Source organism: Typopeltis vanoorti, chromosome 19 (genome assembly GCF_054136105.1).
Source record: "Typopeltis vanoorti isolate ZY-2024b chromosome 19, IOZ_Tvanoo_1.0, whole genome shotgun sequence".
Lineage (NCBI taxonomy): Eukaryota > Metazoa > Arthropoda > Arachnida > Uropygi > Thelyphonidae > Typopeltis > Typopeltis vanoorti.
Genome location: NC_143567.1, coordinates 44,943,999 through 44,966,547, shown reverse-complemented (window position 1 = coordinate 44,966,547; position 22,549 = coordinate 44,943,999). Strand labels below are relative to the sequence as shown.

General features: G+C 36.0%; 1 protein-coding gene across 5 annotated transcripts in view; it reads left to right on the top strand.

Annotated features, from left to right (window-relative positions):
- Positions 1-22,549, top strand: part of LOC150096055 (uncharacterized) — a 366,639-nt gene that overhangs the window by 289,877 nt on the left and 54,213 nt on the right. For all 5 annotated transcript variants that reach the window (XM_090408865.1, XM_090408866.1, XM_090408868.1 and 2 more), the window contains 2 exons: positions 8,769-8,949; positions 11,873-11,986. In XM_090408865.1, the coding sequence (XP_090264991.1) occupies positions 8,769-8,949; positions 11,873-11,986 (295 nt within the window). The remainder of the gene's footprint in view (positions 1-8,768; positions 8,950-11,872; positions 11,987-22,549) is intronic.

Here is a 22,549-nt window from a genome sequence, read left to right as displayed (position 1 = left end):
ATTCTTTATCCATAAGGGGGAAAATTATTCTGGTTTACCCCTTTTTATTTTAATGGTACAGTCTGCACATATTTAATTCATTGCGAAGATTTTATATATTATCATCAATTTCCTGATACGTACTCTCAACGGTTGTACAGGCTATTATGACAGTACTGCATGATTAAGTTTACATTATTACTCATCTATCAACAATTTTCCTCCAAATTAGTCTATTACTTGTTACCACTCCAATATTGTATACAGTCTTGTCATAAATACTGTTACAACTTTTGCACACACTCCTGCGCTGCCTACAGAATTGTGTGAACCCGGTTAATGGCACTCTGTGCAGCCAACATTTAACATGTTTATCAGTAGAGAGAGAGAGAGAGTTGTCTAGATACACTTCACAAGGTTGGAATGCAGCCACCTGTTCTCAACATGCTAAAAAAAACTCTGGATCAGTAGGATGTTTGGGTATCAGACTATTAACCGTTATAACGATACAGAAGACTTATCTGACCGCCAAAGAACAAGTCGACCACACTGCATTAGGATGCAACAGCTGCTGTGAAGGCATGCCTCCACTGTAATCCTTTGAGAACACAGAAAGTGATGTCGCAAGAGATGAACATTTTGCAGGGACAATGTCACATTTACTAACTGATGACATGGGGGTGAGAACCTATCATTGTTCTACTGGACACTTCCTAACACCACAACTTATGTAGCAGAGGGTGATAAAATCAAAGGTATTTCTCTGACAGTATGTGAACATCAGGCATAAAGATATCCTCTTCACAGATGAGAAGATTGTCACCACCAAAGAGTCGTTTAACAACCAAAATGATTGGGTATACCCTGGATGGTCGCATAGTATGTGCCATAGCACCCAAGATTCAGAGGTCATCACCCTGCATCAGTAACGGTTTGGTGGTTCACTGAAATTTCACATTTCAGTGATTCTGCCTAATTTCATTGTCTTGTTATTGCTGACCTTCATACCACATTTATTACAACAGTTATTCAGTTTAGTCAGGGAATCTTGCAGACTTGTAGCAGATTTATTTAGAAGTATAACATCATTCGCATATAGCAATTTTCTCATGATTTCTCAACTATTTGTCGTAAAGTAAAGATTTAATCCTGACAGCCTCTATTTGGTCTGAATCCAGCTTGTTCTTCACCAAGCTTTTCTTCCACAATTCTTCTCAACCGTTTCTCAAGTATACTTGCATAAATCTTACAGGAACACTCAGTAGGGAAATACCTCTATAATTCTCACATTCAGTTTTATTTTCCTTTTTATATATGGGTACTATGAGAGCTCTACTCCAATCATTGTAAATTTGTCCCTCTGCCCAGGCCTTCTCAACTATGCAGTGCAGCCACTGTAAGAGAATTTTATACCTCCATACTTCAGCATTTCTGGTAGAATATCATCTGCTCCTTCTGCCTTTCCACATTTCAAGCCTTTGATGGCTTTTTTTGCTTCAAGTATGGATATGTATTCTGGACTGTATGCCTGTTGAGTGTTTTTTACCACTGTGCTGTCATTGCTTGTTTCATTTAGCAATTTATTGAAGTAATTACTTCATACATCAAGGATATCTTTTTCTCCAGTTTTCATGTTACCTTTATCATCTCTAATTCCTTTTACATCACTCTTTCTCCTCTGTTTCTGAGATTTTTCAACAGCCTTCAGAATATTTTGCCACCTTCTTAACATTTATTTCCTGTGTTCTTATCAGTCTTCCCATGGCATTTGTTTAGCTAGTTTTACACAGTGTTTAGCTAGTTTTACACAGTGTTTAGCTTTCTTACATTTGTCTTTGTATTCTCTAAGAGCACAAGCTGACTTATTTGCCAAGAACTTTTGATATGCTTTCTTCTTTTCCTTCACTGCCTCTTTAATTTCCTGTGTCCACCATGGAGTTCTGATTTTCCTATCCGTGCAAACAACCTCACCACATGCCTCTCTGGCTGAATCAATCTGGGTTTTCTTCAAGGCTTGAATCTCCGAGGTTTGGAGATTCTTGTTCTCTAACTCTCATCTTTTCTTCAATAATCTTTGTATATTTTAGTCTACAGTTCACATCTGAGAGCTGCTCAACTTTTATTCGCTTTAAAACTTTCTTATATGTTCTTCTTTTCAATGTGAAATTCAATTTTATCCTGGTCAAGACTAAATAGTGTTTGGTCTTCCAATTTCAAATCCTCTGTTCACTCTGGTGTCCTGCACCAGGGAGAAAAACACCACTATTGACAATAACATAGTCAATGTGACTTTTCTTATTCCTTCCCTCTTCTCTCTATGTGAATTTGTGCACATTTGTATGTTGGAACATTGTGTTAGTAATAACCAGTCCATGTCCTGAGCAGAAATCCAACAGATATTTGCCATTACTATTAGCTTTGCTCTTTTCTCCAAATTTTCCCAAAATATTTTTGTATGTCTGCCAATCATTTCCTATTCTGCTATTTAGATCCCCAACAAGGACCAACTTTTCCTTTTTCATTGTGTCAGTTGCTTTCTCTAAAGCCTCAAAAAATTTCTCCACTTCTACCTTAGTAGAACATTCTGTGGCACCATAGGCACAATATGTCTCATTGTCCAGTTCCCCATTCTGATATTTGCCTACATCACTGTACTCGAGACTGCCTGCCATTCAAGAAGATTAGCCTTGTATTTAGTGTTGAATACTATGGCTTCTCCTTCTTTTCCTGACTGTCGTTAGCTGAATATAACATTTTGTATTTATTGCTCAGAAAGATCTCTCCAGTTTTTGTCTTTTTTTGTTTCAGTCACCCCTATTATGTCGATCTGGTACTTATCTAATTCCTCAGCTAACTCCATTTCTTTGCCATTCAGGCCTCTTATGTTGATAGTACCGATCTTTAACTCTGATGTTGAGTTGGGGGTGTATTTTCAGATTTGTTCCAGTAGCTGACTTTTCACTGGTCACCCTGGTTCCCTGGCGAAAACAACAGGGGCCTTTTTTAACCGGGCGACTTCCCAGCCAGTATGAAATTCTGTCATGTTGTACCATCATTTCTATATTTTGGTTTAAGCCAATAAGAATACAATTTGGCTGGCTAAATCCCAAATTGCCAGCCCATTCTTGTTTGTTCAGTATCAGGGTAGATACCTAACAGGGTGCACCTCGAGAAGCTGAGGATTGGACATTAGGTCAGAAGTCCTGGTCAGTTCTGCACATTCCTTTAAAGGCTATGTGGCTTTCTCCTCTCAGTTATACAGCTTTGAGTGGACCACTCCAAATCTGGCAACAATATTCTAAGGACAAAAAGAGAGAAAATTCAAGATTTGGCATCCTCTGGCAAGGAATATCGGGCCATACAAAAAAAACACATCATCCTCCTGTGCAGAAGGAATTGTTCAAAGTGTAGAATCCTTTCTGGAATTATAAAGTGCCAGGAGGAGTTGTGCAGGAAATAAGTAGTGTTTTGAATGAGAAAGAATATAAGGTTTTTTGGAAGATGAGAAAGACTATGGCTGTAATGTGTTTACATAGGATAGGCCACACATGAAAGTTAATCCAAGAAGAGAAGCTGTGCTAGCTATGGGAATGTTATCAAAAGTAAGGGGGGGGGATAGAGGAGTGAAGCAAGATTTATTTTTCTGAGAAATAAGGCAAATTATGGATTAAATTTGAGGCTAGAGGAAGAAGTTCATCGATGTATAGGAGGAAGGGTGTAGATGAAAGCACCCATCTCTGGAGTACTCTGGTACTGATGGATAAATCTAACGAGAGGAGATTGACATGCATTGAATTCTACAGCTCTCATTCCTTGACTGATCTTTGCTAACTTTTTTCACTTTTGGACACAAGCCATGAAAAAGTTTGGGGAAACTCATAGTCGCTTTTGATATTTCCAAGGCCTTTGAGTCTGGCAGTCCAATCACAAAGCACAGAAGGGAAACCCTAAGATGGAAGCTTCCACAAAAGCCTTTATTCCAGCTTTGATTAAATGTCTTGGAAATATCAAGAGGAATTGTGATATTTCTCCAAATTTTTTCATGGCTTATGTTTAAAGGTGGAAATGGCTGGCAATGAGGTTGGCCATAAAATGAGAGTGGTGGAATTCATATTGATGATCTATAATTAACTGTTGAGTCTCCAGATAGTGAAGAAGCTGGTCATGAATGTCCCTTATCATTACTTTCAAGAGTATAGAGGTCAGGGCAAGTTAGCTTCCATGCTGTTGGATAAATGCTTGATGAGTATGACATGTATACATCATCAGTTGCATCAATCTTGGGACTGGTAGCTCAGCATCAATTTCCTCCATTCTGCTCTGTCATTGGCTTTCTTCTTAACCTCCTGGTAACTCCTCAAACACGTGCTGTCTTTGACTTGGTCAAGAAAGCTTTTCCTTGGTCTGCCTCTTCTTCTTTTCCCCTCTATTTTGCTTTCAGTTATTCTTTTCACAAGTCCATCATGTTGAAGTATATGTGCAAACCACCTATCCCTTCTAATTTTGAGTTCTTGTTTCGTTTATCTCTCTCAGGACTTGTTGGTTTGATTTTTTTTCTGTCCATTTTATTTTGTTCATGCGACGCCAGCACCACATTTCAAAAGCCTCCAATCTTCTTACATCTTCTCTGCCTAGAATCCAGGTTTCACATCCATACAGTGCAATACTCCATATCATTGTCTTTACTAATTTTTTTTTTTCAATTGTAGGTTGAGGTTTCCTGTTAAAATGCTTTTCATCTTAGAGAATTTGGCTTTTGCTTTGTTTATTCTTGATCTTGTGTCTTCTCTTGTTCTGCCATCTTCTGTTATTAGGCTTCCTAAATATTTAAAGCTTTTCACTTGTTTTATTTGTTCCCTGCTGATGTCTATATCTCTGTATTGATAGGGATTTCGCTTGTAACAATGGTTTTAGTCTTATCTGTGTTGATTTTCATTTTATATTTTTCAAGGTTATTATTTAGTAATGCTAGCATTGTTTTTAACGTTCTTCTGTTTTCTGCTACAAGGGCTATGTCATCAGCAAATCTTATACACGTGACTTGCTCACCATATATCTTTATGCCACTATTTATTTTATCTTTAGTTTCCTGAATGGCCTTTTCAATGTATAAATTAAATAAAAGTGGTGAAAGTATACATCCTTGTCTTACTCCACTCCAGATATTTATTATTTTCACCTTATCATTGATTTTAATCCATCCATTTTGATTTTTGTAAATTTGATAAATTATTTTCCTATCCCTCAAATCTATGCTGATATTAGTTAGACAATTTAGGAGTATTTGCTGGTTTACTTTATCAAACACTTTCTCTAAATCAAGGAAGCAAATGTAAGTATTTTGACTATGGTGGTTGTTAATTCTGAAGCACAAGTTTTTAATACAAGTTTTTTATTTTATTTTATTATTATTTTTTATGTTGGGCCTATATGTAAGAGGTTGGTTGATCAACCTATAGTATATACACATAGGTTTCTGTGGTGCAGTTCTGTAGGCAGTTTTTGGTATTGAGATCACATTGTAATATAAGGAGTTTATTAAAAATAAACAATTATAACCCAACAAGTTTTGTGTGTCATAACTTACGTCATCAGGGGTATGGTACATAAAAGTTTTACACAACAAAGTCTGTTAATGATTAATTACACATCCAATGTTTTTGATAACTTCACAACTGTTAAATAATTGCTAAACTAGAATACAAATGATACATTTGTTACTTTATGCATGTTGGAACATTGCTAGTTATTGCCATTACGTTCTGTGGTATCACACATGCTATAGCCTAGGTTCTTGGCAGTTAAATTTTTAATGAAAGCAGACCATACTTGATGTAAAATTAAGCCTTAATTTTTGATGCATTATGTATGGATCCTTAGCATTTGTGAGGCGTCTTTAAATTTTCTTGTGAAACAGTTATTATCAATATATGTTTGTTGCCAGAGTATTTGATGGTCAGTAGTGGTTGTGTGGAGAGCACAAATCAGATCTGATTTGTGCTCTCTTCTTTTTTTGACGTCTTTTATGTGTTTAGACATGCGGATCTCTCCTGACCTTCCTGTCTGTCCTACCTAACAAATGCCACAAGAGCAATGAATCTTATACACTCCTGGTTTTTTCTTGGGGTGATGATGTGGAAATTTTGGTGGATGTAGGAATCTTTATATTTTTATAAAGGTAAAAAAAAAGCCACTTTTATGTTGTACTCGTGGAGCAACACAGCCACTTTGTCCAAGACATTTTTGATGAAAGGCAGCTTGATTGCATTTTTGAAATCTTGTCTCAATAAGGGTGCTGCAGGAGATGTAATAAGAATTTTTCTGATCGTCTTGGGTTCAAAATCATTAAGCGCTACCTAACACAGAGTGCAATTCTTCATTTCTTTTAATTGGTGTGCTAGATATGTTGTATGCCCTGTCTTGTAAAGTTTTAATTATCCCTATCTTTTGCAATGGATGGTGATATGAAACAGCATTTAAAAATCTTCCTGTTGTGGTAGTTTTTTGTATGTGGAGAAGGATAACCTTTTTCCTCTTCGTTTACTTCGACAAGGATATCAAGGAAAGGTAATTTTTTGTGCTGTTCTATTTTAATAGTGAATTTTATATTGAGATGCAAATCTCAAAATAAATGCCAAATAAAAATGCCTGGTTTTTTCACTCCATGAAAAAACCATGCTCGCATTGATTGTGGAGCCTTGACCCAAGAAGTCTACCAGCAAAATTCCTTGTCCGTCTCAAAACACAGTGCACATGATTTTCCGAGTGAAAACCGCTGTCTTCAATTTCGTCTTGACTGGTGATGAGGCGTGCCTCCACTCCATAGACTGTTGTTTGGATTCAGGGTTTGCATGTGACACCCAAGTCTTGTCCCCGGTGACAAGTCTGCTCAGGGAAGCATCGCCATCCTCATGGTAGCATGTCAAGAATTCCAACGCATTGCCCAGCCGATTCACTTTGTGTTGCTCTATAAGCAACTTCAGAACCCCGCATGCACACAATTTCTGATAATTCAGTTTCTCTGACACAGTTTCATAAAGACATGAATGTGAAGCTTATGGAAATTGCAGCGAGAGTGAGGTCATAGTGAATCCCCTATTCTGTCGAATCTTATCTTCAACTGAACGTACCAAATCGTCAGTCACTAAAGATGGTTGCCTACTCCATTCATCATTGTGCACACTTGTCCTTCCTTCATTAAAAAGTCTTACTCATCTTCGTACCATTGAATCACTCTTTGCATGTTGTCCGTAAACCTGAATAATTTGCCGATGAATTTCAGCTTCTTTAACGTTCCTCGCATTCAAGAAACGGATAACTGACCTAATTTCACATGCAGCGGGTGATTTGATTTTCTTAGACATTATAAACACACACCAAGAAGCATATGCGAGAATGTCTGAAAATGGCACCAACGCCTTGCTAACGAATCAACAAACTCAGCATGCATGCGCACCATTACGATCGCAGTGCTGCAGTGAAAATATTTAAAAATGGAACTTACTTTCTGGATGTCTCTCGTATAAAGTTGATTGACTACAAAAGTTTTCAGATTGTTTTTGATGTTGATGTTGCTGACCACCCATATTTAGTTCATTTTGAAGATTTCAAGTAAGTGACATTAATAAGCTAACTTAATGTATTGTAATTTAAATGTTAATTCTGGATTCTTATTTTCATAATTTTATACTCTTTTATGCTTCTCATTATTGTTTGAATTTGTACTTTTCATGCCATCATTTTGTGTACTTTATGTATGATTCCTGCCATTTTGTCTGTTATGTTTTCCACCATTTTGTTTTTTATTTTGTTTCTTACCATTTCCTCCAGTTTTTCCTTACTAAAACCAGCAGCAGCCCATGGGCATAAAGTCACATTGTCCAATTTTCTATTTTGAAATTGTTGCCCACTTTTTTGTTTACTATCCAATACGATAGCTGCTCCTTTCTTTCCCTGATCATTATTATTAGTATTATTACATGACACTGTCAGGGAGTCCAAAGACTCATGGAGGGAGGGCACCTACTCTACAACTCTGTGTCTCCACCACTCAATCCGCCAACTACAATGAACCACAATTACATCTATGCCATCTACTGCCTACCACCACCACTACTATTTTCACAGACATTCACAAACATCCATGCCCATGGCAGAATTCAAACTGGCAGGCTTTTGGCTGTAGAGCAGATATGTAACAGAATACCTGTAATTTTCTGGCCACCAAATTACATAAGTTGAGAATGTTATGTTAAATACTAAATTTCGTCCATCATTTAATGATATTGCATACTGCAGAAAAATGGTATGTTTACTCCCCCACAAATTTGTGGGGGAGTAAACCGACTATATTGTCTTCTTTCTCTTCTCTTGCCCTTAGCAACCTTATTCAATTTCAAATATCCTGATATTTAACTTTTTAGATCTCTCATTTCTATTTCTGTGATTCTGAGAGATCAGTAATGAGGAAGAATTGTGATGCATGTTCAAAGCAACTTATAGGCACTATTATGGTTTCATGTAGTATGAGTTAGAGGAAAACCATATTCAAAACATAACCATTTTTTTCTTTTTGCAAATAGTAAATTTTATATAATTTCACATTTCATCTCTAAGAAGTATGACGATGCATAAGATGCAGTTTTCATCACTATTTTTGAAAGTTTCTAGTATAGTGCAGTAGCTGTCATAATCATTTTGAAACTCCACTTCAAATTATTATTATTGTTATATCATGCAAAAAAGCATGATTAATTTTTCTTGCATTTTTTTTTTTTGTAATCCATAAGCCGACAAGAGGAAGAACGTAGAAAACAAGAGGAACTGGAACAAAAACGCTTTGAAGAAGAACAACTTCGTCTAGCAGAGTTGCATCGACAAATGGAAGAGGAAAAACTAAAGAAGGCCATCGAAGAACAGGAAAAGAAGGAACAAGAAGAGAGACAGAAAAGAGAAGAGGAGACTCGTTTGGTATATTTCTTTATTTAGTTTAAATAATTTGACTCTCAATTATCCCCTCCTTCTCTTTTGGGTATTAGCATTCCAGTCATAAATGAATTTCTTTTGCCGTTAAACCTTCTTTTACAAAGAATTTTATAACCGTACAATACTCAATTTTATCCATTTCAAGACTTGCAATTTCACATGGATGCTTATGACAGATGTAACAACTTAGAAAAAAAAAATCTTGCCGATTGTGCTGCCATCTATTGTTGAGGCTGAGATCTTTTAGACTACCCTCATAGTTTCCCTAAATCTCTGCATTAAGTCTCATCCTAGTAAATAATTTCTCAAGGCATCTGATGCCAAATCCATTCAAGTGCAGGTCATATCTCTTGTACATGTCTTTTCTACCATCAAACTCACTCCATATATCTAAAAATGCACACCTATTTTTTGCTAGAAAAAGTTTGAAGTGGATTGAAATATTTGCTGTCATAGCCCTCCTTAACTCATTGTTAAGAAGGGCTATGCTGTGTTGTTCTATCCCAGTAATAAACTGACTATTTTTACTTTCTTGCTTCTTTCATGGAACCTTTCATATCTTCTCTCATACTACAGGAATACCTCGATTATCGTGGTTTCGATTATCGTGATTCTTGATTTATCGCGGTTTGTAATTTGATACCAAAATTCCAATTATTGCGCTCCAAATTCGAATTATCGCGGCCCGAGATGTAGCCCACTACATATGCAACCAGTTCGAGTCGCCACTCTCCAGGAATTGCTCTCTTGTAGCACTTTGTTTTTATCCGACGGCACCTGCTCACCACTCACCAGTAACTGTCCGCCTTTGCCTGAAGTACATCTGGATATTTATTTCTCTTCTTATTTACCCCTACAATGAATGCTAAAAGAAACAAGGATGATATCAAGTCGACAGCTATCAAGAAGAAACGTAGAATGATCAGCTTAGAAGATAAGTTGCATATGATGAATAAGTATGAATCAGTCATAACCAAAGCCAAAATTGCAAGAGAGTATGGTCTAAATGAATCAACTGTTCGCCATATTTTAGACCATGCTGCAAACTATAAGAACTAGGACAAAGTGCATCAACCTCGTCTGGGTCCCACACTACGAGAAACAGAAGCCATCTTATGATTGAAATGGAAACGCTATTGTCAATGTATATAGAAGATTGTAACCAAAAGAGAATTCCTCTTAGTCAAATGACTATAAAAACAAAAGCATTGAATTAGTTTGAAACTTTAAAAAGAAAACAATTAGAAAGCGAAAATGATTCTGCGTCAGTAGTAGAAGAAACTTTCTCTGCGAGTTCAGGTGGTTTGATCGGTTTAAAAAGCGATCAACTTGTACACGAACATTCATAGTGTTCGTGTACAAGGTGAAATTACAAGTGCCAATGAAAAAGCAGCAGCTAGTTTTCCTGGTGAATTGCAACAGATCATTGAAGAAGGAAATTATACTGATGATCAGATATTTAATGCTGATCATCCACTAAAACATTTTTAGCAAAAAATGAAAAATCATAGCCTGGCCACAAGGTTTTGAAGGAGCATGTAACACTTTTACTATGTGGCAATGCTTCTGGAGATTACAAGATGAAGCCTCTCTTTATTTATTGTTCACAAAATCCTTGCCAGCTTAGAAGTTTAGATAAAAATTTTCTCCCTGTTCATTGGAGATTCAATAGAAAAGTTTGGATGACAAAAACTATTTTTGAGGATTGGTTTAAAAACTGTTTTTGTCCTGAAGCTGAAAGGTACTGCAAGTCATTAAATCTTGATTTTAAAATCTTGTTGATATTAGATAATGCACCTAGTCATCCAACAGCACTGAAAGATTTGTGCGAAAATGTAAAAGTTATTTATTTACCACCTAATACCACTTCCATCATCCAGCCAAGAATCAAGGTGTAATCGCATCCTTTAAGGCATATTACCTAAGAAGAACTTTTTCACAAGCAATAGAAAAGACCACAGGAGATGAAGCTATGACTTTGACAGAATTCTGGAAGGCATTCAATATCAAAAATTGCATTAGAATGTCAAGGAAGCATGGAGTGAAGTAATGTCTAGCAACATGAGAACGGTGTAGCAAAAGATCTCATCGTGCAAATGATTTTTAAGGATTTGAAAATGAAGTAACCCGTGTTATTAATGACATAACTAAGCTTGGCTTCGATCTAGGACTAAAAGAAATTGAAAACGGTGATGTTCAGGACCTGCTTCAGTCACATGATAAGGAACTGAATGATGAAGACCTAATTAACCTCGAAAGAGAACGTGCTTACGATGCTCAAATCGATGATAATGATGAACAAATGACAAAGAAATGGACGAAATGTTTAGAATTGCTGAAAATTTTAAAGAAAAAAAATCTTGAGCTGCGATCCTAATCTCGAGCGATCACTGAAAGTTCGTCAGGAAATTGAAAATTCTCTCCGTTGCTACCGAGTTTTATATAAAGAAAAAAGAAAGAAAAAATTCCACCAGACAACTCTACACCAATTTTTATCCAAGAAAGAATAATTGTATGTACTCCTTATATATAAATAAAGATTAAAGCATAATCTTGTTTTTCTAAATGAACCTTCATTTTTTACTTAACACGTTTAACACATTTCTTTTTTACTTCATATATAAAATTTAATCAATAGATTTGAAAAATCCTTGGCAATGATCACCCATTTTACATGCATTATTTAGCCTGATTATCGTGGATTCGATTATTGCGGTATTTTTCGTGGCAACAATAACCGTGATAATCGAGGTATTTCTGTATATCGCTGCTTAAATCATTAGTTCCAACAAGAATTGCCATCTCTTTTTACTTCACTGTTTCTCTGTTGTTAAAGGATAGTATACTTTGTATTAAATCTGAATGTTTTGAGTTTTCTTTTGGTGATTTTTTTCTCCCTTCTGATTAGAGAGTAGAAAAAGAAGAACAAGAACGAAAAATGAAAGAAGAGGCTGAAAAGCAGCGCATTGAGCTAGAAGAACGACTAAAGAAAGAGGAAGCAGAGCGTGCTGAAAGGAAAAAGGTATGGCATTCACTTAGATGACTAGCAGTTCAGTTTTAATTTTAATGCTTACACTTTAATTTTTAAATGTCCTTTCCTTCTTTGCTCATTTAAAAGCAACATGAAACTATTGTTCAACACATGTGGTAGTAATATTGTGCATAAGTTATTCAGAAAGCAGCATTGTGATTTGGAGAGTTTGGACTGTTGCCACTCTTTGAGCATTTTCTGTTGGAAAGTTGGCAGTAATAATCTTTAAAAATTAAAGACTACAGTGCCATTTGGATATAAAAGATTATATGAAATATAAAAATAAGGGAAAAAAATGATCTATAGGCCAGAAAAAATTAATTGCTCCACTATACATGCAGAATTTATTTATTTATTTATTTTTATTATTATTTTTTTTTAACCAACAAAAAAATCCTGTTTTTTGAACATTCATTCTTGTATGGTTGGCCAAATGCATATCATCTTCACTTTCAAACCAACAAACTATGAGTTTAAATGCCATTGTGACATGGATGTTTGTGAAAGTCTTTAGGTGTTATAATACAGTGGAACCTCAGTTGTCAAACTTAATTCGTTCCCAAAGGCTATTCAGAAACCAAATCATTCGAAAACTGAAACCATTTTCCCATAAGAATTAATGTAAAATGGATTAATCCGTTCCCGAACCCCAGATGATTGTTTATTTAAACCTTTACAACAGTACTTCATGCATAAAATCGTATACAAATATATCGTATACATAATGAAAATGCATAAAATATTACATAAAAAGAATAAACATAATAAATAGATAAAATATAGACGACAATTGATTACCACTTCATTTTTGAGTATTGTACAGATCGTTGATTTTGCCATACCGAACTGCATAGCAAGATCCGAGACATGAACGTCATTTTCACGTTTGGATATGATTTCTTTTTTTATCTGTATCGTGGTTCTAACAACTTTTCTTTTAGCTTTGCTGCTATCACTATTCTTCTCCGGCCCCATGGTGGCTTAATTAATAATAATTTATGAAAAAAAAAACAACAACAACAAAACACAAAGAAAACTCGCTGCAAATTCGAGCAAGTGTCTGCACTGAATGAAGGCTGCCGCGTAACTGATGCTTTCCTGCCTTACAGCTCAGCGCATGTGGTTGCCGCTTGCCTGTTCGGAAACAGGAGTGTTTTTTGTCCAAAAAATATGTTCGGGAACCGAATTGTTCGAGAACAGATGCGTTCGACAACCAAGGTTCCACTGTACTTTCATCACATGATGTTGGGCTATCATTGTGTTTACTTGGAGGTTTGAAGTGGATTGAAGAGTTTCCTGTTTCATCTCCATGGTTTTGCAATCCAACCCATAATCCACTCTGTATTAAAATGTACTATAAGTCTCCAAACCTTTAATGGATGGGTGGGATTGGTTTTATTATTATATGGGTATCTCTATATAATAATAAATTATATGGAGATACCCATATAATTTACGGGTATCTCCATATAATTGTCAGAACTTATTGCAGAAGACCCACACTAATTTTATCATATCTCTCCTTAAATTCTTTCATTTGGGCACTTACAACTTCCTTTGGCAATCTATTCCACTCATTTACCTCTCCAAGCAAAACATCTAGTCCAATCACACACACATCCATACTAACTAACCTTTACATATCTTCTAAGGGTGACCTCTTGTTCTTTTGCTATTCGTCATGTGTTGAAAAAAATTCTTTTGTCATTCTCTTCCACATGCTAATTAAGCTCAGCAACCCACACCCCTTCTATCTGTCCTCATAGGAAGCATTCCACAGACATCTCACCAGCTTGTTTACTTGTGTCTGAATCCTGTCTATCACCACTTCCTGATTCCCAAGCTAGCTGACCAAATCTTTGCACATTAGTCAAGATGCAACATAATCATATAAAGACTGATAATAACTTCCCTATCTTTACTTGTCAAGGTGTTCTTCAACACCCAAGTAGTTCTTTGAGCTATTTTGCTAACTTTTATATGTCCAATGAACTTCAAATCTCCATCCATCATCCTTGGATTCCAAGCCTCATTAATTTCCTCTAATCCAGTACCATCCATGTGATACAAAGAGCATAATCTCTTTATCCCCAAGTGCATTACCTTACATTTTGCAACACTAAAATTGACAACCATTGTCTTTTGCCACACTGATGACAGTTTATTTAAATTATTCGGCAAGATATCTATATCACCTTTTAACAACTAAACGTGTCCAAAAGCTAAGGATGAACTACATTTTTACCTATATATGAAAAAAATTTCATGAGTACAGCCAAATGTGGACATAAATTTATTGCCAGCATACTAATAAATTATATTACCAAAATTGTAAAAATTTTGGTAATATTTATAACATTTATAACAAAATTATAACATTTGTAAAAATGTTATAAATTTTGTACAAATTAAATTGCAGTATGTTTTTGGCAAATGTTACAAATTTCCTAAGGAATTAATGTACACTGCTTACAGAAATTATTTGGAGACGCAACTCTCACAATGTTGTATCTACTTAGCACCAAGTGGTTCACGAGGCAAACTGGTCCACTTCTCCTTCAGAACTAGGATAAGGCCTTGTTTGTTTTCTGGAAGGGAATTTCGAGCAGCAATACATCTCCCTTTTGTGTCCCAAACATGTTCTATGGGGTCAAGATCTTTGAGCATGCTGGCCACTCGATTTGATTAATATCCTTGGTCTCCAGAAATATCTTTGCTGCTCATGTACGATGTGGTGTTGCATTATCATCCATCAAAAAATGAATTCTATAGCACTACGGAACAATTGAACATAATGTTCAAGAACTTTGTTGCATCGTTCATCAGTCCTTAGTCCCTTTTTCCAGCACTTATAGCTTGGTGTGTCTATTAAGCATAATGCCTCCACACACCATGATGCCAGCACCTCTGTATCTATCCCTTTCAAGAACATTCTCGTAATGGTAAGCAGTACCACTTTCATGCCAGATCAAGTGTCATCTAGAATCAGAGGAAAGACTAAAACGACTCATCTGTAAAGAGCACATTAGCCCATTGGTGTCTTATCCAATTTTTATGGATACACCATCACCATTGAAAACATGCTCTATGATGAGCTGTGGATATATATAGGGTGCAAACTACAGGACTTTGGGCATATAGGCCTTATTGTTGTTTGTCAAGATATTCTTGTATACCTGTGCTTGAATGGAGCCGACTTGCAAACTGATCTGCCATAGTGTGTCAGTTATGCTTTGCTGTTATAACCAAATATCTGTCTTCATGCTCCATGGTAGAGCAAAAGAGACCTCTTAGCAAACAACTCAAAAAAAGCAAAAGGCCGAATGAAGCAAATTGTATTTGAAGGAAGCGCTTTTCATGAAGGAATAAAGTTGCAAACTTGGATGTCTTGTAAAATATCAAAGACATCATCTAGATCAGTGCTTCCCAAACTTCTGGATGTCAGGGCTCCCTTTGGAAAAATTAAATATTTCACCCTCTCGAAAAAAAATCTTAATATAGACATATTATTATAATATTTATTGTATTTATATTCAATACAAAACATACACAGCGAATATTGCAAAAATCAAATGAATATTACATTTTTAGCATCTTACATACACATTTGACATGGCATATTATCTCATATTTTTATATAGATAGATATATTGTTATTGTATGTTTGCAGTACAAGCACATGAAACATAAAACGCACCAATGTGTGATTTTTTCCATTAAAATATAAAAAATAACAAAAAAGAAATAATAAAAATTAAATAACTTTCTTTTAAGATAAAAAAAACTACTCAGTCTTAAAACATTTTAAATTTGTTTTCATTATTTCATAGCTCCCCCTTCAACAAAATCTACGGCTCCCAAGGGGACCGTGGCCCACCGTTTGGGAAGCGCTGATCTAGATGATTTCACGTGGGGAACAATTATTGGAAAGCTTTAAGGCCACGGAGTTACTAATATTGTCAGAGAGTTTAGAATCTCACATAGCATTGTATCCATGCTCTGGGTAGCATTCTTCAAGCTTTTCAATAATTGTTTCCCACGTGAAATCATCTAGATGATGTCTTTGATATATTACAAGACATCCAAGTTTGCAACTTTATTCCTTCATGAAAAGCGCTTCCTTCAAATGCAATTTGCTTCATGCAGCCTTTTGCTTTTTATCCTGTTAAGTACTACCATGTGACCTCTATGCACAATTTGAAAATTTGAATGTATACCTGCATTCCACTCAAAATTGTCAGTTATACAAATTGCCACAAGCTGAGTTGTCTGAATTTGCAGTTGTAATCTTCAGGAATTGTGTTCGTTCTACATAAATTTTGGACAGCAGTGTATTAAAATTTATACACTGCTAAATCCCCCCAAACAACTAACCCCCCCCCTAAATTTTTCCATATATCATTAATATACAATTTAAGGAGTAGTGGCCCTAGTAAAGAGCCCTGGGGGTACTCTACTGGTTAACCTCATCCACTTTGATTTCGCCTCATCATACACCATCTGATGTCTGTCAAACAGCCCTCCACCAAATACATGCCACCAGCCTGATATCCATTCCCATTTGCTCTAACTTATGTAAGTTTCCATGCAGTATTCTGTCAAATGCTTTGCAAAGTTCAGCAGTATCATGGTTTAACCATTTCTTTCATTCAGTTCTGCTGTCACATTTATTGTAAAATGTGAATAAACTACTAAGGCAAGACCTGCCTTTTCAAAGTCGTGCTGCATCCACATAGATTATTATATTCCTATTGTTACATCGTTGGTTTTGTATAATTTCACTACTATTACTTCTCCTGTGCCAACTAAGAATAAATCTCTAAACTATCTCTCTAGGGACCGTTTCCCTTTTCGAACTATGGCAATATTTGTTTGTTTTAGCTGCGCCCTTTAGGACAGAAAATTCTTGTCCAAAGAAACCTTGCCAGAGGTCAAGTGTTACCTAACCTTGTTAAAAGAATTAAGTAGCTTAAAATAATCTTAGCATACAGTCATGGCCTAAGTGCTCTTAGCCTCCTTTATATTCCCCTTGTACATAGATCTGTAGTTTTATGAGTGGTAAAATCAGTCTCATGCTTAGACAAAACTCAGGCTTGCATAGAAAAACATGTTTATTAAATGGTCAAAGAGATTACAATTAAGTTTAACATGTCAAAGGCAAATCATTTATATCATTACTAAATCACTAGTTAAGCAAATAAGAAATTTTCAGTCTGACAAGCATGCCATTCACATTCCCTAGGTAAATTAAGTTCACACATAGCACAAAACATAAGTTCAATTTCTAAACTAAATTTTCTGTCATTTGACTCCTTCACATTAGATTAGGAATCGCACAATCTTAAGTTCTCAGACTACCAGTCCAATACAGTCAATAAGTCATTGCACATGGTCACTATAAAGTTCTCTTTTCTCCTAGTCAAAATTTTGTTCCTTCTTTCATCTAAAGCTAATTATTACATAGGTAAAAAAAGGTTTCAGTACATTACCACCTTGACGTGATGATGTCGTGATTCTTTCGTCCATCCTTTGTGAGGGGGATATCTTTCTGCTACGGTAGGTTGCCGTCATGCGGAAGTCACGTGCTTGTCACGAATTGGGTATTTTTATTTGCTGGACATGCGCTTATCTCATGGGTTGCTGTCGGTAGCTCGACCGCCATCAAAGGGAATCCTTTGCTGTCTCACTTCGGTAAAACCTTTACCGATGGCCCGAATTTTGAGAACTGCTGTCATCTCGCATATAGCCTTGCCCTTTTTCTTGTATTTTCTACAAGAAAAAGGTTGCAGCTCGTCATCGTCAAGCTTCCTTCCGGTAATCAGCATCACTGGTCTGCACGAGAAACAGGAACAGGCAAAAAAAAAAAGGGTCCTCAAACACATGCGAACTCGCTTTTATCCTCCTTCATAGTGCCCTCTTTCCGCCTTTGAATCATATCCACGGTGCCTTCCTATTCGCTCTTACGAAGTGGTGTCACACCTCTGCTCCTTGATGAGCGTGAGTTCTGTTCGCTTTCCATGAACGCCTTTGCCTCAAGTTTTACGTCATCGGCAGTGGTCATTTAGCAACCTTTGGACTTTTGTTAGCACTTAGATACATGTTCTTGTACAGAGAACAATTTAACATTAACGCTTTAAACAATATTTATGTTTAGACATGCAAATTTTTTTCTATTTTTTTAATTTTCAAAAGAAAACGTGACATGTTCTCTCATATAATATGCCTTACTTTGCTAAGTATTTTCTTACTTAGTATTGTGTTTTAGTTAATTCCTGAATGAATGATTCTTTTCTTGAAAGAGTTCTTATTCAGGATCTAACACTATCCATCCAATCCCAGGGCCATTGTTAGGGTGTATGGCATCCAGTGGCAGCCGGTGAAAATTTTAAGTAGGGGCGCTGCATATACAAAATAAAAAATTATTTTTTTCCTAATCAGTAACCAATTTATTAATAAATAAATTTACATATTAAAAATTTGCTTTATTAAAAATATTTCATCTTCACCAAAAACACGCACCAATAATAAAAGTTTTGTATCTCACAGAAATAACGTGGCATGCATACAAGTTATCTGTAGTGACACTGCTCAACAGCAGTGTCGGATTCACTTGCTACGTGCAATGACAAGTGCAAAAGAATGTCAACGAGTCTAGCTGCAATTGGCTGAATGCGATAATTTCGACACTGCATTAGATCGCAGTGCATTTGTTTTGTGTAACGATAATTGAAAAAATATATTTCTTTTCATATTTTCAACAGTGACACTCGTTATAATTTAGCCTTGTATCTATAATAAATAAATAATTATGTTATTTTAACAGAATAAAATGAGATTTACAAAAAAATAGTTCACACTCACCACGAATACGCACCAATAATAAAAGTTTCGTATCTCACAGAAATAACACACATAAGCATACAATTTATCAGTAGCAACACTGCTCAAACGAGCAGTGTCAGATTCATTTGTTACATACAATGACAAGTGCATAAGAATATCGGCGAGTCGAGCTGCAATTGGCCGAACGTGATAATTCCGACACTGCGTTAGATCGCAGTGCATTTGTTTCGTAATCTAAAGCGTTAATCGAACGATTTCAATTATTAACTATTCAATCAGTGTTGAAACAGCTGTAACCTTTAACATGTTGTATTGCATTTATACGTAGGCTGTTCAATCAGTTATAAGACTGTATTTATACAGAAAACAGATCATCTTTAATCGTCATCATTTACATGGTCTTTTTCGAAGTAACTACCGTGAGACGCGATGCATTTGTCCCAACGTTGCGTCCACTTCTTAAACACATGTGAAAGTCCGTTTTTTGAGAGTTCTTTCAAAACCGCCTCCATAGCTTTTACACATGCTTTGTTGCTTTCGAAATGGCGGCCTCTTAGTAGTTTCTTGAGCTGAGGAAACAGCCAGAAATCGCACGGTGTGAGATCAGGACTGTATGGAGGGTGTGGTAGGATATGTATGTTGTTCTTATGCAAAACGTCCACTACACAGCCAGCAATATGTGGCCTTGCATTATCGTGGTGCAATAAGAAGCCATTCTTCAGTAATGGACGCTTCCTTTTGACGTGCTGTACCATTTGTCCGTAAAACGTCCGCATAGTATGAGCCGTTTACAGTATTCCTGGGTTCTACAGCATGTTGGTAAACAATGCCTTCGTAGTCAAAAAAAACATGGTCATAACTTTACCAGCTGATTTTACAGTTTTTGCTTTCTTGGGGGTAGGCGAAGACGGATGCTTCCATTCACTGCTTTGTTGTTTCATTGTAGGGTCATAGTGATACAACCAAGCTTCATATGCTGCTGTAATGATGCGTTTTAAGAAGTTGTCGCCTTCTTGTTCCAGTCTTTCTTTCCATTCTGTGCACACATCCACTCAATGCTGCATTTGCTCCGGTGTCAAGAGTTTGGGAATCCATCGGGCACAAACACGTTTCAGTCCCAAATGTTCAGCCATGATTGAGTGAACACTTCCCACAGAAATATTCAGGACAACACGCCGCTGGTTTACTGTAATTCTGCGATCCTCCTTGATGATAATCGCTGCTGTGTTGATCATTGTCTCTGTGATGGACGTTGAAGGTCTTCCCTCACCTTCAAGATCTTCCACATTTTGCCGTCCTTCCTTAAAAGTTTTATGCCAGCGAAAAACGCTTGCCCTCGACATTGCTTCATCATGGAAAGCTTCGCATATCATGTTAAAAGTGTCTGATGCCGATTTTTGCAAATGCACACAAAATTTAATTGCATAACGCTGTTCCAAGGATGCTTCCATTGCAATGCCAATTCCCGTTAAGAAGGGATATATATATATATATATATATATGGAACTACAAAGCAGGTGATTATGATACACTTAGAAGGCAGCTTGAAGAAGATCTGCAAGGGGATCGACGACTGGTCGCGGCTTGTAGACGCACCGAAACAAGCTTGCGTTTAGTCATGTGACACTCTGGCAAATCAGCCCATATACACCATCTATCAACCTCTTTTGTTAATACAGATAGCAACATTTCTTTATTCCACAGAAATTAATATTGTGATGAGTGGTTTCACGACAGTAAAATTAGTCTTATTACTTATTGAACAGCCCTCGTATAATGTGGTAAGCATTGTTATTATTTATAAACACAAACAAAATTTAATTTTTTCATTTTTTCCTTGGGGTGCTACAGTGTCACAGTGCTTATGTTCAAGCCCGCCACTGGTGGCATCCCTAGGTAAGCACTATTTTGTTGCTCCTAAAGTCAAAGAGGTAGCAAAACATGGCAATTCCCATTAAGAAGGGATATATATATATATATGGAACTACAAGGCAGGTGATTATGATACACTTAGAAGGCAGCTTGAAGAAGATCTGCAATGTTTTCATAGTTCATTGGTGGTGGGGGGGGATAGTCAAGGGGTATCTGGAGGAAGCAGTATTACACTATATACCCATGGTCAGGAGAGTAAATCATTTAGAAGTTAATTGGATGAGTAGTTTTTGCAACTCATGCTTGTGATAATGTTGTCAAGGGTATACAAGGAAAAAAGCGACCAGCTAATTCATGAATGAACAGTACAAGAATCAGGCAAGAAATTTGACCAGCAGATAATCATCCAAATAAAGATATTGTTATGACGGAACTCAAAGGTGATCCCAAGGGCTGACTGTGGATCTGATCATAGACTGGTCTTAATGAAGATGAATATTCATCTGAAAAACAATAAAATTTAAAAGAAGTCAACCCTAAAATGTGATCTGCAAATGGTACAAAATCCAATAATAAAATCAAAATTTAAAGAAAATATTTCAGAACTGCTGTCTGCACAGTTGCAAAACGTAAATGAACTCTCTCAGTGGAATAGACTACAAGCAGCTATCATAACATGTGCTAAAAAACCACATCAATAAACAAAAAGAAAGAAAGAAAAAACCATGGATAACTCAAGAGGTAATCAACCTTATTGATGAAAGAAGAACATGGAAAAGAGGAGCAAATAAAGACGAAAGGTTAAGATATAAAACTTTGGATAAAAGAATCAAACAGTTATGTAAAAGATTAAATGAAAACTGGATAAATAGGCAGTGCAGTGAGATAGAAGAATTACAAAATAGGAACAAAACCAGAGAAGCATTCCCGAAAGTGAAAGAACTTAATGGAAAAGCAAAACTTTCACAGTCTAATAACATCAAGGACAAAGATGGAAACCTTATCAGATCTCTATGATGATGATAATGGTAACATGTTAGATAATTCACGACACCTTAAGTTAAACATAACAACGGATGCCACTCTACCCACAAGAAAGGAGGTAGAACACGTAATTAAGATTCTTCCTAATAATAAATTCCCTGAGTGTGATAATAATCCAGCTGAGCTGCTGAAAGCTTTGACTGGCAATAATGACAACTATTTAGTGGAACTGAAATTTTACAACATCTATCTGCATACTAATTCCAAAGAAACATAATGTACAAAATTGCGAGGATTACAGAACTGTGAGCCTAATATCCCATCCATCTAAAATTATTTTAACCATTGTTAACAAACAAATTGAAAAAGCCATAAGCAGTGAATTGAGTGAACAACAGAAAGGCTTCAGAAGAGGAATGGGAACCATTAATGCTATCCATGCTATCCTGGAACTAAAAACAGTAATAGAAAGATCACTTGAAAGAAATAGGAACATTTACATATGCTTCATAGACTTTCAGAAGGCTTTTGACCGGGTAAAACATAATAAAATGTCCAATATATTAGATAAATTAGACATAGAAGATCATGTACTTAAGATTATAAAAATGATTTACACCAAACAGAAAATGCAACTGTTTAACGATGAGACTTCTGTAGTGAAAATAAAAAGAGGATACCATTCTAATCGCAGAAAACAGAAACAAATTAATCAAATTACTGCAGCTACTAATTGAAGAAGGTAAAGAATTTGGATTAGATATAAATGCAAAAAAGACCAAATTTATGAAAACCTCAAAAGAAAGCAGATCCGAGTCAGAAATATTCATAAACAATATGAAAATTGAACATACA